Below are 13,583 nucleotides of genomic sequence, written 5' to 3' on the forward strand. Positions count from 1 at the left end.
TAAAAAAAGAAAACCCAAGAAGGTGGTTAGACGATTTTTTTGCCTTGGAACAGAGAGGAGTGGAGAAGTGGGAGGTAGGGGGTGGGGGGTGTCACAGAGATTGGGGTTTCCATCCCACATGACGCACTGGCTGCTATGCTGCCGAATTACACTGAAAGCACTGAATGGTGCCATTATATTTCTTTTCAAAAGTTGTGGCCTATGAAATTCAATCTGAGGTATTTTTAATGAGTGTTCTGAGCCTCAGTTGCAGGTCTTCCCAAGAAACAAGGAGCACAGTGTGCTGCTAAATAGTGCCGAGGCCGGGGGTTAAACTCATTCAGTTTTTTGCTCGCAGGGAGGGAAAGTAGTATCAACATTTATTTGACAGGTATATACTTGCTTTCAGAGTTGAGCTTCAGTAAAACAGCTCTCCATAAAGAAAACGTTCAGAAAAATGAGGTTCTATCAGCTCCGCATCAAACTCCCATCCAGTTTCTGAAAATGAGTCTCATGTGTTTTCCAAAGCCAGTGTCGGCCGTGCGCGCCCTGGGCTTGTGCCGTGGGCACCCCTGCGCTGCGGGATGCTGCGCCCATAGCCATCAGGGACACCTCTCTGGGCAGAGGTGCAGCTTATGCCAGATGGGGACATTGCCCAGTTACACCCGCTGGCTGTCAATTAAACATAGATAATTCCGAGGTGATCTTTGTCAGAGAGGTGCCGTCTGCCATCCCTGGGTCTCCACTAAGGGCTTTGGTGTCATAGTTGTGTCGGCCTTGGGGTGACTCCTTCCCTTCTCGCACCTCTCGGCGAGACACAGCTTTTCAGGGAAGCTTTTTTAGCGTGCACCTGGTTTTAGAAAAGCCACGTAGCACAAAAGTATTGTTGCCTTCCATTTTTCTTATGTGCTGATTTGTAAAGTAGTTTGTTTCAGGTCATGAGGAAAGCACTGTTTTATGCATCTGCCCTGCAACTCACTCCGAGATTTGAAATTCATGGCTTGCAAGTCATCACCATTAGTATCAAGGCTCTGAAGCTGATGATATGTCATGCTGATGATACTCTTCAGAAAGGAAAATAGTCTCTTCCAGCAGTGGATGTTTTGCCTTGCTAACGGGATAAAGAACAGCCACAAACCACTTTTTCGTTTTGCTAGTAAAATTAGGCAGAGATGACTCAGCACTTGCAAGAGCTAATTTAGGGAGTAAGATGACATATTAGTACTAAGTTTTTTCATTGTTCTTTTAAAGCCTCATTTTTCTTGTCCACACTGTGCATTTGAAATTATGTTCAAGGAAAGTAATTTTGTTTTTAGTAACAGTGGCTCTGGCAGGAGTCTCCTGCTGGAAGTCTCCAAGAACTGAATGGTTGGTGTGTGAAATTTTGCAGCCTTAAACAGTTACTTAAAGACTCACTCTGCCACTACTGATTTCCCATGAATGTTTTACGCCTATCTGAACGACGTTAGCAGTAATGGTTGTCCTACAAGAAACAAGGTTTGGGTTTTTTTTTTTTTCAGGAGGACTAATTAGCTTGTGCAAAGACCTGTTGTTGCCGTTTGATGGTTTTTGGGGTTAGGGTTTTTTGGGAGTTACTGAGATCAGCATTCGCGTTTCACGGGAGGACATGCATTGTCCCCATCAGGACAACTTCTTAGAGCTTGTTAGGCAGACAACAATGAAATTTTTCAGCTGAATTCATTAGCAGAGGGGATCAGAGCATCCATTTTAAGCTGATAAAGTGATTTTTAGCTACTTACGTGTCAAATGTAGTTTTCTTAAGATCAGTATGGAAAAGTTAAGACAAAGCCAGTTGTATTTTCCAGCTGAGAGTTAGATGTCAGTAACAAAGTCCTTGTCAAGTAGAAATTAGAGTAATTTAATGGTGGGAAATAAAATCAGTATTAATATCAGTTTGCATTTGTAAGAACTGCAAAGAAATGAAATGATTGGATCATTACACCTGAAGATGACAGGTTGTCTGTGATATGAAGGGCTCAGTTCTGAAGGTGCCCAGCCCATCCCTTCTCCGTTTTTATTTCCTCACTTGCACATTGAAATGGCATATATACTACAATGTGGGTGGTATTTGCGTATTAAGTTATAAAGCTATGATTTTATGAGCCAAGTGAAAAGAGACCAAGCAGATCCTCCAATTCCAGTAGCTTTACCCTACTGCAATTATGGAGATCTACTGTTAACTGAGGATTTACTGTAGCTGAATTTTGTATTAGTCTGACTCTGCTGTAAGAAAAAGTTTAACCAAGCACTACTGAAATTAGCCTCATCATAAAACCTTACGTTAGCTTTGCTAGATCATCTTTTTCTTTTTCCTTCCACACTATGTAACTATTAAAGAGGGTTATTTAGTTATTTCTTTCCCTGATAAGTATTAATTTTCACCTGAATTTTATTGTTGGCTATTCCTAGTAAAGTTGGGTTTGGGCATTGGAAGAGAGTTTAAAATCTAGTCAGAGCAATCCTTCTGCTTTTGCCTATTTTAGAAAATATTTTGACATAAGCCAGTTTGTCGTGATTGGAAATCCATGAGCATGGTTACAATAACAAATCTGTGTATGTTCAAATGTAGAAAATTGCAAGTTTCTTTTGGAGAAGGTGCTAGAAATGCAAGCAAATGAGATAGTTATTAAAATCCTTCTCTTTGTATTTTTGCCTTGATAATTGTTTGCTGTGTTGATTTTTGGTTAGCAAGCACATACCTAAAACAGCCATTTTTGAAGTCGTCTTGTTTGTCATAGCTGATAGATGGGGGGGAAAAAGTGTAACTTTGCTGCTGCATTTTTTTTTAAGGGCAGGTTTTTGGAGTAAACCACACCTGAAGTAAAAAGCACCATATGTTACAATCACGCTGTTTAAAAAAGACGCCAGCACCAGCAAAATTGACTGAAGGGTAAAACTGTACATCAGAGACTATGGAAGGCAAGCACTGGCATTAAAGGGAATACAGCTTATGTGGTGAGTGTAAAGTGGGAAAGCAGTCCACTAAAATCTTGAAAGAAAGGAACATTAAATAGTCTTATTGTACACACACAGCAGATGATCAATCGCCTGTTTTTAAGGCAGTATAAGAGACTTATTCTGTTACTGCATTTGGCCTCGATCCTGCCTTTGATGGTATGTGCACAGTCTGTGCAAAAGCATGTGGGATGTGTGCCAGGAGTGGAGCCTTCAACTACATTCAAATGGAAAATATCTTAAAAGGAGTTAAGTGCCTTTAGGTTATGAAAATTTGCTTCTTCTATACCCTTCTTCCAAATGGGGTGGATACCTGGTGGCTGTAGTTACAGAGTGGGGATCTGCATACTCAGAGGTAGTGGTGGGGACATGATGGGGACATGGTAATGGTGGGGACATGACCTTAGGGACATGGTTTAGAGGTGGACCAGGCAGTCAGGTTAACAGGTTGGACTCGATGATCTCAGGGGTCCTTTCCAGCCTTAACGATTCTATGATTCGGAGCGTGTGGCTGCTCTGTTTAAAGGTGTTACTTCTCCTCTTTGCTTTGACCTGGTATGCAGGGGTGACGAATCACACTTCTTCCAGCGCTTCCTAACTACCCAGCATAAGCTGGACAGCAAAGTAAAAACCCAGGTGTAAGAGCTATCTTTACGGTCTAAAGCTATTTTTATAGTCATCTAATCCTTCCTACAGGATTAACACCTACACTTTGAAAGGGAGGAGAGGAGAAAAAGGGCAGAGGATCTCCAAGTGTCTCAGCAGTGTTAGGTCCAGAGCAACAACACTCAGACCGGTGCTTATCGCTGTTAATCCTACCGTTCGAGGAATAGACTTTTACTAAATATGAATTATGCATTTCATCTTACACCAGAAAGGAGAACTGTTTAAAATACGAAGTTTGTCTTCGGATGCTGACAGCATTGTTCTCCTGTGAGTAGTTTTCAAGCCTCCTTTGAAGTATAAATTTCTGGCAGGGTTATTTGTTTAAGAACCCTGTTGCTCAATCTCATCTTTCAGGTTATTTTTATACTATTTGCTTATCGTGAACACTTGTTGGGGTTGGTTTTTTTTTTTTTTCTTCCCCCCTTTTGGAGCTGTAGATACATATATAATTTTTAACAGCTTTGAATAACTGAGAAAATTCATGCTGTTAAGAATGTGTGTTTGTCATTTTTAGTATTGATTATGACTGTATATAACTTCAGAAATTGTCCTGAAAATACCGGGTGAAGTTTTCACTATCATTTCAATGCAGTTGTTAAACTGGGGTATAAAAATAATTTGGGGAATCAGACTGATCTGAAGTACAAGGGGTTTTCAGGGTGATTTCCCACAAAAGAACAAATACAATTTTAAACTTAATATTTAAATGTTGATCAATATAATATTTAAGTATTTGTAAAATATTTAGCTTGACCAAATTGTCACATTTCAGTTTTGAGCGCTCAAAATGTGACCGGAACAAGTCATTAGTGGAAGAAATGCCTGCCTTTACATTGCGGCAGGTGTGAATGATGAATGTACCTTTTCCTTTTAGATTAATGTAAAAGAGTTATTTTCTCTCCTTATCAGCTGTTACTAATGCACAAGCAAGTGTAATTAAAAACAAAGAAACAAACAGACTTTTTTCTGATCCATTTGCAGCAGTTTTGAGGAAGAAGAGAAGGAAAACAGAATAGTCCGTACTGCCACATGAAGCTGTCTCTTACTTTGACCAAAACACTGATGGGACATATATTTTTCAGATGTTCCAAAGAAAGTGCTTATTTTATTTGTTTTTTTTTTAACCTGGTATTACTCCTCAGTGATGTAAAAACAAACAAATGAACAAAAACCTTTCCGTTGAAGATCTATTCAATCTGGGATCTGAGATTAGTTGGCTAGACAGATAAAAAATGGTAAAATCACTATTTGATCCTAAACAGGCACCTTTTTTTTTTTTTTGGTAGGTGGTTAGTGAAATAATTGCTAAATTAACTGGGAGTGGGGGAATGTGTCCGAAGCCACTTCTTTTAAAGCCCTGGATTTCTTCCAGATACTGCTGTGCGCTTTCTTTTTTTTAAAAATCTGTATTGCAGTCTGTGCCAAAGAATGGTCTAAACAAGTATGTAGAGGGAAATTTTTTTTTTAAATGATTGGCGATCGCTAGAACATGAAAGAATTGTTGAACCTATTAAAATATTCACCACTGGAAGATCACAAGCAATGTACTGTTTTGGACTTCGGTGGGAGTGGCGGGAGGGTGAATTGAGTAGGACTGATATAATGAGCAGACAGCAAATGCTGAATGCACAATGCGTAAAGCAGGCTACTTTGACTGGGTACCTTCGTAGCTTGCAGCTAAATGTGGTGATGCACATTATTCATAATTTAGAACTTAGTGGCCTGACATTCCCTGAAAATGTAAAGTGACTTTTAAAATGTGATTTCGCAGAGCTAAATGAAAGGCTAGTTCAAAATGCATTAAGCAATAAGGATGTGTAGCTGGAAATCAGTGAGCTTCTTTTCACTGCGATAACTTTATAATGTTATTTTGGTGTAACTAAATACCAGCTCAGGAGAATAATGGTAATTCCCTGCTGTCAGTATGACTGGGATTCACCTTTTCTAAAATAAACACTGTAACACAGGTGTCCGGGCTTCTTGTCCTCAAGAGTAAAAGAGTACAACTTATTGCTAAGGAAAAGTTTATTGCCAGTGTGCTTAGATGGCTGTTTGGGGCTAGGAAGAATTGCCCTCTGGAGCTGCAATATTTCTTCATTGATTATACAAGAATCTGGCTGTCAACAAAAGCAGGAGCAGGGGACTGCCACCCGCTGCAGCTGCTTCCCAGCTCCTGGGTGTTGCGTGTGATCTTCCTCGAGTTGTGTTCCGCCAGTACACCGCACCCTCCCGTTTCCTTCCCCTCGCTGCCTTACAGTGTGGCATCTGTGGTAGCAAATGGTCTGGAGGTGTAGTCTTGCCACCAGCCTTCATTGTGGCAGCTTTCATGTCAATGTCCCACTTGGATGCCTCGTCCTCCTCCTTTGATCTTCACCTTCAGGTCAGTTTTTTCCCTCCCTGGTGCAAACTCTCATTCGATGATGCTCAGGGGGAGGAGGAGATAGGTCTCCAGGCTCTCCTCTCCCATGTCCTCCATGTTTGGCCGCATCGATGACCTTCCCTCATCCCAGTGTATGAGGCTTTCATGATGGTCATGTAATGGGCCTGTGCTTTCTCACTGTGGCAGGGAAAGGCCCTCCTATAGCGTAGGCTGTAGTGCAGCCTTTCCCCACCCTGAAACCTTACATGCATGCGTAACTATTTTGGGGGGCTCATGCGTCCCCATGGATCAGACCCATGCTAGCCTGGAGCAGGGAAAGTGTCCAGGCTCGTGGGACATGGGTGCAGCCGCGGGGCCGTGGGGCAGGAGCTGATGAAGCTTGCCTTGTGCTCGCTGTCTGAGGCATGGCAGCAGGGCCACACTCGATGGTTGGAAAATGTCTTCCAAGTTCTGGGGAAATCTTGTGTTGTCCCATAGGCCTGGTAACCACATGCAAGTCAGACGCGACTGTTGGCTACAGATGATGTCATTGGCGTGGCGCACTCATTCCTGAATGCTTCCACTGTCAGCTTGTGTTTGCTGTGACCTGAGTGACTGCTGGTTTGCTTCCATACACAGCGGACTGAGATTTTAATTTATTGTGTTTAAATTTTTTAGTAGGGATGTCATGGAACTGCAGTGAATCAACATCTCTGTGAGACCAGAGAGTTCCTGCTTTTGTGGATGTTGTACTTCTCCTCCTGGTCCTGCAAGACTGGAGTGTCATCAGGCTCTAAATCTCATTAGATTTTACATGCACAGACTTTCCCTTGAATAAACTGTCAGATTTTATTTTGAGGTAGACTGATCAAAGCTAAGATGAGTTTAGAATAATAATCTTATTTACAAATACTTGAGTAAGAAGCATTTCATGTTACCGAGGCACACTCCAGAGAAAATGCCAAGTGACATAAATGCTACAAGACTGCCGTTCCATTGTCTAAATGCCTGTAAGAAAAAACCTTTATGAAAACACTCAGCAGGTTTTAATCAGATGCTTTTACTCGTGGTCTGAGATCAGACAGGCTTGCTCTCCTCAGCTAACCTTGCACGGTGTAGTAACACAGGTGGGGTCTCTGCCTTTTTTCCTGTTGATCAAAAATCTTCATGCACACCTTTTTTTCCTGGGAGGAACGATGAAGTTTGGTCTTTGTCAGACAGGATCCATCAGGTACTTTAGTAAGACATGTACATACATATGCACAGGCACATTTCCATTTTAGTGGTTGTACACATGGATGAAAGCAGTATCTTTTTCCTCTTGCTGCAAGGGTGGCTGTTAAACACGTCCTTCCATTTTCTAGTGGCCGCAGACAAAATGAGGAGGCCTGAGACTAGTCTGGGAGCAGGAACATTTGCCTGAAGTTTCTAAATCATTTGTAGGTGTATTTTCGGAGCAGTAAACTAATATTGCTATTACACTTAATCTAATGTCTTTTTAATATTATTCTGTGGCCTCCAACAAAACGCCCTTACTGGGAAGCTCTTCAATTAAGAGACAGTGTATGCTGGGATGTGCCTACGCACAGCGACAGATGGGGTGGAAAATGCGGGAAGCTTTCTGTTAGAACAGACACACGAGGCGCGATGGCCGGCGCGGGCTGGGCGGTGGTCAGCGGGGATGCTTTTGGTTTAATGAACCTGGAGAACGTGACGTGAGTGTATTCAAATATATTTGCACTTGAGATTTATTTTGGATGGCATTACATCAGATCAAAAGTGCTCTGTTTAGAAAAATAGGTGTCTTTTTTTCCCTTGCCCTCTCTGTATCCTCTTATTTGGCATTTTGGTATCAATTACTGTAGTTACTGCAAGGTTGAGTTATGACGAATGCTTAAAAAAATTAGTACTCCTACCTGCAGTCATTCTTGATCTGTTTTCTGGCAGTATTCTTGAGGCTGATGTTTGCTACAGCTAACACTAACAAACAGTTAATAAAATAATCGAAGCGAACATTGCTTGCTGGTGGCATAGGTCTGTTAGAGGCACTGGGAGGATGTTGGGTAAAAACCTGCTCGGCAAGTTCCTGGGGCGGTGAGCATGGCTTTTCCCTCCCGACTTTCAAAAACTTCCAGCCAGCGCTGAAGGGTTCAGTCGTTGCGTCCTGCATCGGGGGGTGACGGCGCCGGCGTAGCAGCACACATATCCTGTGCCTTCCCTAGAAAAACGTCATCCTTTGAGTTTCTCTTGTGTAAGCCTCGCTACTGGGTGTTTACTTTTCACAATTCATATTAGACAGTCTTAGGTAAATTGCCTTTAGAAAGGTGCCTTGTACTTAAGGTTGTGGCTGGAAACCAGGTGGAAAAAAAACTGGGGCTTTGGTTTTTGGTATCCCGGTGAAACAGAGACCAGACGGCGTAGTGGCGTATATCTGGGGGAGGTGGGATTGAGCAGCTGCCCTCTCACAAGTAGCCTGTTGGTACGGGCACTGCCCGGAGATGCCAGGACCTGGGCTCAGGCTCAGGTTTGAGCCAGGTTGGCCGGACTGCCCGCCGCTAGTGGTTTTCTTTTCTTCGCTCGGTAACTGCTGGGTTATTTGGCTCTAGTAATTATTTACTGGGCAGAAAGGGAAAGGGCCAAATCTGTAGGTTGAGTGCAAGGGCACTTGTCTGGGGTGTGATGGGTCTTTTGTACCGGTGGAGTTTGTGCAGTTTAATGGTTATTATTTGTTCTGAAGTGAGTGGATTTCTGTGTTTCAGGGCCTCTTGAGTTAAAATAGGTGCATTTGTCCAAGGAACAAAAATATTTGATTTCAGTGATTGGCGTTTTTATACAGAAACAGTGTTTTTTGCTGAAGACTCGCTGGTGAGCTGTAATTTACAGTATTTGCTGCAGGTGTGGATTTAATGGATGTGCTGCTGAGAAGAATCCTTACAATCAGCAAAGCGGTGGCTCTGGGAGCTAATATTGGGCTAGAACATCTGGTCTTTATATAGAGGGAAGACTTTCAGTGGGTGGAAGGAAACGCTTGCTCGTGACTGCCCCGCAGTACTGACAGCTCTGTTAGGGTAGCGCAGGCAGGCCTTGACCATCCTCAGGGCCTCACAGCAGGAGGCTCGGGATAAGCCAGAAGTCAGAACCCAGGACCTGAGCCTGTTGCGTATCAAGCAGTGTCCAGCAAACCCTCAGACCCTTGTGTTTTGTATGACAGGTCTGCCGGTGGACATTTTGGTTTCGGTGTGTTGTATGCAGGTGTACATAGCACCACTTGACATGGCTTGAAGGGCCATGGGATGAAAGAGCCGTCTTCCAAAATTCACAGTAGCAATATAGCCTAGAGACTGACACCTTACTGTGTTGCGTATTTACATGGCAGACATAAGAAAACTATAACCCAAGTCCCCCTCTTCGACCTCTTTTATTTCATGGTATTTTTCCCTCAAAAATAAAAATGCACTAAAGATAGATTCTGAGCTGCCATCCAGGGATGGCTGGATGTTTTTCGTAGCTTTAAAGCTAGTGTAATTATTGTCAACTGCCCTGTGGGTATGGTTGGAATATCCACTGATTTCGTAAACTGTTTTGACAGTGTTGTTTGCTGGATGACTTCTTAGCATAGTAATTTTTGTGCCACTAATTAAAAGCATCTTTGTAACTCTAGGCTTCTTTTTTTTTTTTACAGCAAAGAGCTCCGGGGAAAGTTCTGCATGATGCTGTTTGCAACCACCTGAACCTTGTTGAAGGCGATTATTTTGGCCTTGAGTTTCCAGATCATAAAAAGATGATGGTATGTAAAAGGATTAATTTTCAGCTGATTTTCATCTACATACACACTGTTATTCTCTGCTCCTGCTCCTTACTTATAAGGTATGTTTAATCCTCAATCTCCAAAAGAAAAAAAAGGACTCTTTTTAAAAAAAATGTTCTTGCCTGCCGGAGTTGAAGAAATGTTTTGAAAACCTGATGACTCCTGTCAGATTTCATCTGTTTTGAAAGTAGCAGCCAACTGAGACACAAGTTGGAAAAGCATTTTATCTTTATCAGTTGCAGCAGAGAAGCCAAAGGCTGGGCTGTTGCAGAGTCTCAACTCTGATTTTACAGTCCTGCTTAATTTGGAGTGCAGGAATAGTAAAATCTCTCCCTGCAGACAGAGAAGATTCAATGATTGTGACATAGTTGCCTGAAAAACGTTGTGGGGCAAGAAAATGGACAGATGAAATATGAGTTTAATAAAAAAGAAATCAAGAACAAAAACCCTAATAAATTGATGAAAGTCCTGTCTGGGGAGCTGTGTGGCACAGGCAGGTGTCCTGGTTCTGTCACTTTGGACTCTGAGAACAGCTGCTGGCAACATTCAGGCATTGCACTAATACTTCAGGGGTGGAAACAGTATCACGTAGCAGAGAAAGTCAAAGGCTAATGACTTCTCAGCCTCTAATGACTTTCTTTCTGAAGTTTGTTTTACTTCAGACTTACTCTGTGACCTACTGGCATGTGTGGTAGTTATCTGGATTGTATGACCAGTACATTCTGGTGTATACTGGATTTCTTGCCTGTTCAGTGAGTTCTGCACCAATAGCCTGGCTGACCTAAAGGAGGTGACTTTGAGCAATTAGAAGAAAAATCTATTTTCTGTCCATCTGTATAAAATTTCTGTGAGGAGCAATATTTCTTGACAAAAGAGGATTTATTTGCTGCTGCAGTAATCTGTTGCCATGCCTTAGTGCAGTCTTACATAGACACTAAAACTGAACATTGGTGGTCATGATGTTTTAGGCTAGCTATAATTAAAGAGGAAATTTTAAAAAATGTACATCAATCTTTAAAAGTGATCCGCTTCACAGTTTGCTCCTGGATTTACATGAAACGCGGTTTACTAGAACGTTTCATATTCTGCCAGATATCCGTGGCCAATGCTTTAGATAACTTGAGAGCTTAACTAACTATTCAAAACAGTGCAACTGTACAGTACTATTACAACAGAGGGTCCATGTAGCCATGTTAATAATGACATACTGACATTCCTGATGTACGTATCTATGTAAAGCAGAAACAAATCCTAACGTCTTGTGTATGTACAGTTGCTTTTTAGTTTTCTAGAAAATAGAGAAGGTCATTTGATCAACCTTCTCTACTGCACAGGTCATTAAGTTTCAAATAGATGACCCTCTGTGTTCTGCTCAGAGACCTGAAGTAAACTAACAGTTTTCAGTCTTGTGAAAACAAAATGGTTTATTTGCTTGAGGCAGAACACAGGAGAGACTGAGGTGCTGCCAGTGCCTGAGGCCCTTGCAGTGGCAGGAATTGACTGGCTGGAAATATGTCCAGACGATCACAGTGAGGGAGCCAGGGCTCTGATGACGAGGGAGGTAGAGAAAACCGCCGAAGGCTATTGCCAGTTTGACCTGAAGGAAAATGCCTCCATGCATCGAGCGTGGTAACTCACCTGGCCCTGACTCTTGCAAAAGGAAATATTAACCAAGTGTCTGACAGCACTGGTCTGTGTTGCTGCTGATGGTTCCAATCTTTGCTTCTGAAAAAGGGGGAGATCCCCAGATCTTGCCCACATCTAGTCAGCTGTGCCCCAAGAATGGTGAGGCTCAGTGGAAGTAACGCCTTCAACCACCTAAAAGCAACTCACAGAAACTCTGCAGCAGGAGATTTGGTTATGAATCGTTGTTTCAATGTGAAGCAGCACTCTGAGAGTAATGTTTACACTTAAATTTATATGATGCAGTTGAGATGAATGTTCCTGTGGGATTTAAAACTTTCTGAGCTTCATAATGGCCATAATGTAGAACTCAAGCATTGTGCAAATAAAAAAAGATTGCAGTTAATGGTGTGTCTGAGAAATAAAACACACACGCATATTTTACATTCATGGCATCTGAAGAGAATGAGTTGCTTTTCCAATGTAGAGTGCAATGTAAAAGGAAAAATACGTATTTAGAGCATTATTTGTTTGGATGTGATCATATGTACATGAAGTCATACATTCACAGTTCAGCTGTGTTTGTTTCAATGTGCAAGGCTCCAGACCTTATATCTGACATATTGACAGTTGTATGTTAAGATGCCTGGCAGCTGTATACATTCAAACATGCCGTGCTTGAGGCAGACAAGATCTGCATGGGGGATGAACGTGGAGGGTCTGAGGGCTGCGCTTCCTGCTGGGACAAGGAGAATCAAGGCGCTGTTGCCAAGCTTGGGGTTTCACAGAGTTTCATCACACTTGATGTCTGCCCCAATTCTGCAGCTGCTGAAATCCGGTCCGGCAGAATGCCAGACTTTGTTTAAAAAAAATAAATAATCTAGCCTTTGTAATTCTGGAGAAAATTGAAAACATGAATCTTAATTGAATCCTCACATTATTTTTCATTTCCAGTTTCTAAACCAGTCTCAGATTGTCTGTGTTTAGATACAGTGTGGGAGTTGTGTGATGCGTAAGTTTAGATTGCATGGGTTTGGTGATAGTGGTGAGGTCTTCATTTTGCCCCACCTTTTTCTCCCTACACATGTTCAGTACACGCATTCCTAGTATCCAGCAGTCTGGTCAAGGATGTTGTAACTTGCTTGTAGGATGGTTGGGAAAGTGGAGAAAGGAATGACGCACTTATCATGCTGTATCATAAACTCTCTCTGAAGGGAGAGAGTTTTTTTTTTTTTTTTTTTTTTGGTGTCAAGTAAAATACATTACTCCCATATTCTTGTAAATTGGCCGTTTCATATTCAAGATTTTTTTTTTCCCCCACTAAACTTGGCAAAGTCCCTGACCTTCGTTGCAGATGATGTACATGCCAACTTTCTGAAACAGAACAGCGTTAAGTTACTGAAATGCCGAAAAGTGTCACAACCAGTTTAATGTGTGATCAACACTACGTTCCTATTCTTGGATAACCAAGTTTCTTTAGCCCTTCCAAAAAAAAAAAAAAAAAAAAGACTTTCATAGGCTGAGAAACATTAAAAAAAATCCATTGAGAAACATTAGTGGGTGTGAAAGGGCAGGAGTGTGAGGTCTTTGCTAGCTGGAAGCACTCATATTGGTAATGATGAAAATAGCAAACAGCGTCGGAGCAGTTATAGCAGCGATACAGGCCTGTTCCCGTCTGGCTTCTCAGGTGATTTTCTAAAATGGGTATTTTGAGTATGTTTCAGTCTCTGCATAATCTGAAGTTATTAAAGGTCAAAGTTGTATACATATTCTTTTTCTAGAGGAAGGCTGGGTTAATTTGGTTTTTTAATGCCTTTAACCTTTGTGACGGTTGTAGGATGTTCCTCTACAAATTCCAGATGTCTCCAAGGGAGGCTCCATGCAATTTAGCGAGATAACAAAATACAAGTCTTGGGCATAGTTCGTTACCAGCTGAGGACCGTGAGCCGTTGCACTTCTCCAGGCCCTGCAAGTCATTTGGCTTTTACCTTCTGTGTGATGGTCTCTTGGCTTCCCCTAATATTTCGCCCAGGCCCTTCTGACTGAGGCTGGAGAACGGGGGTTTAGGCTCTGAGAACTGTATTTCCGCCCGCTGCTTCTCTTTCGAAAGCTGAAGGAAAGACCCACACGCCGTCCTGAAAAATGGGTTTCTAAAAAGCAGCTGAAAGTGAA

The 13,583-nt window shown here is 42.0% G+C and overlaps 1 protein-coding gene across 2 annotated transcripts in view; it reads left to right on the plus strand.

Annotated features, from left to right (window-relative positions):
- Nucleotides 1–13,583, plus strand: part of FARP1 (FERM, ARH/RhoGEF and pleckstrin domain protein 1) — a 218,154-nt gene that overhangs the window by 134,537 nt on the left and 70,034 nt on the right. For both annotated transcript variants that reach the window (XM_082335882.1, XM_082335883.1), the window contains exon 3: nt 9,663–9,767. In XM_082335882.1, the coding sequence (XP_082192008.1) occupies nt 9,663–9,767 (105 nt within the window). The remainder of the gene's footprint in view (nt 1–9,662; nt 9,768–13,583) is intronic.

The sequence above is a fragment of the Platalea leucorodia genome (assembly GCF_965183815.1).
Source record: "Platalea leucorodia genome assembly, chromosome: 2".
NCBI classification, from domain to species: domain Eukaryota; kingdom Metazoa; phylum Chordata; class Aves; order Pelecaniformes; family Threskiornithidae; genus Platalea; species Platalea leucorodia.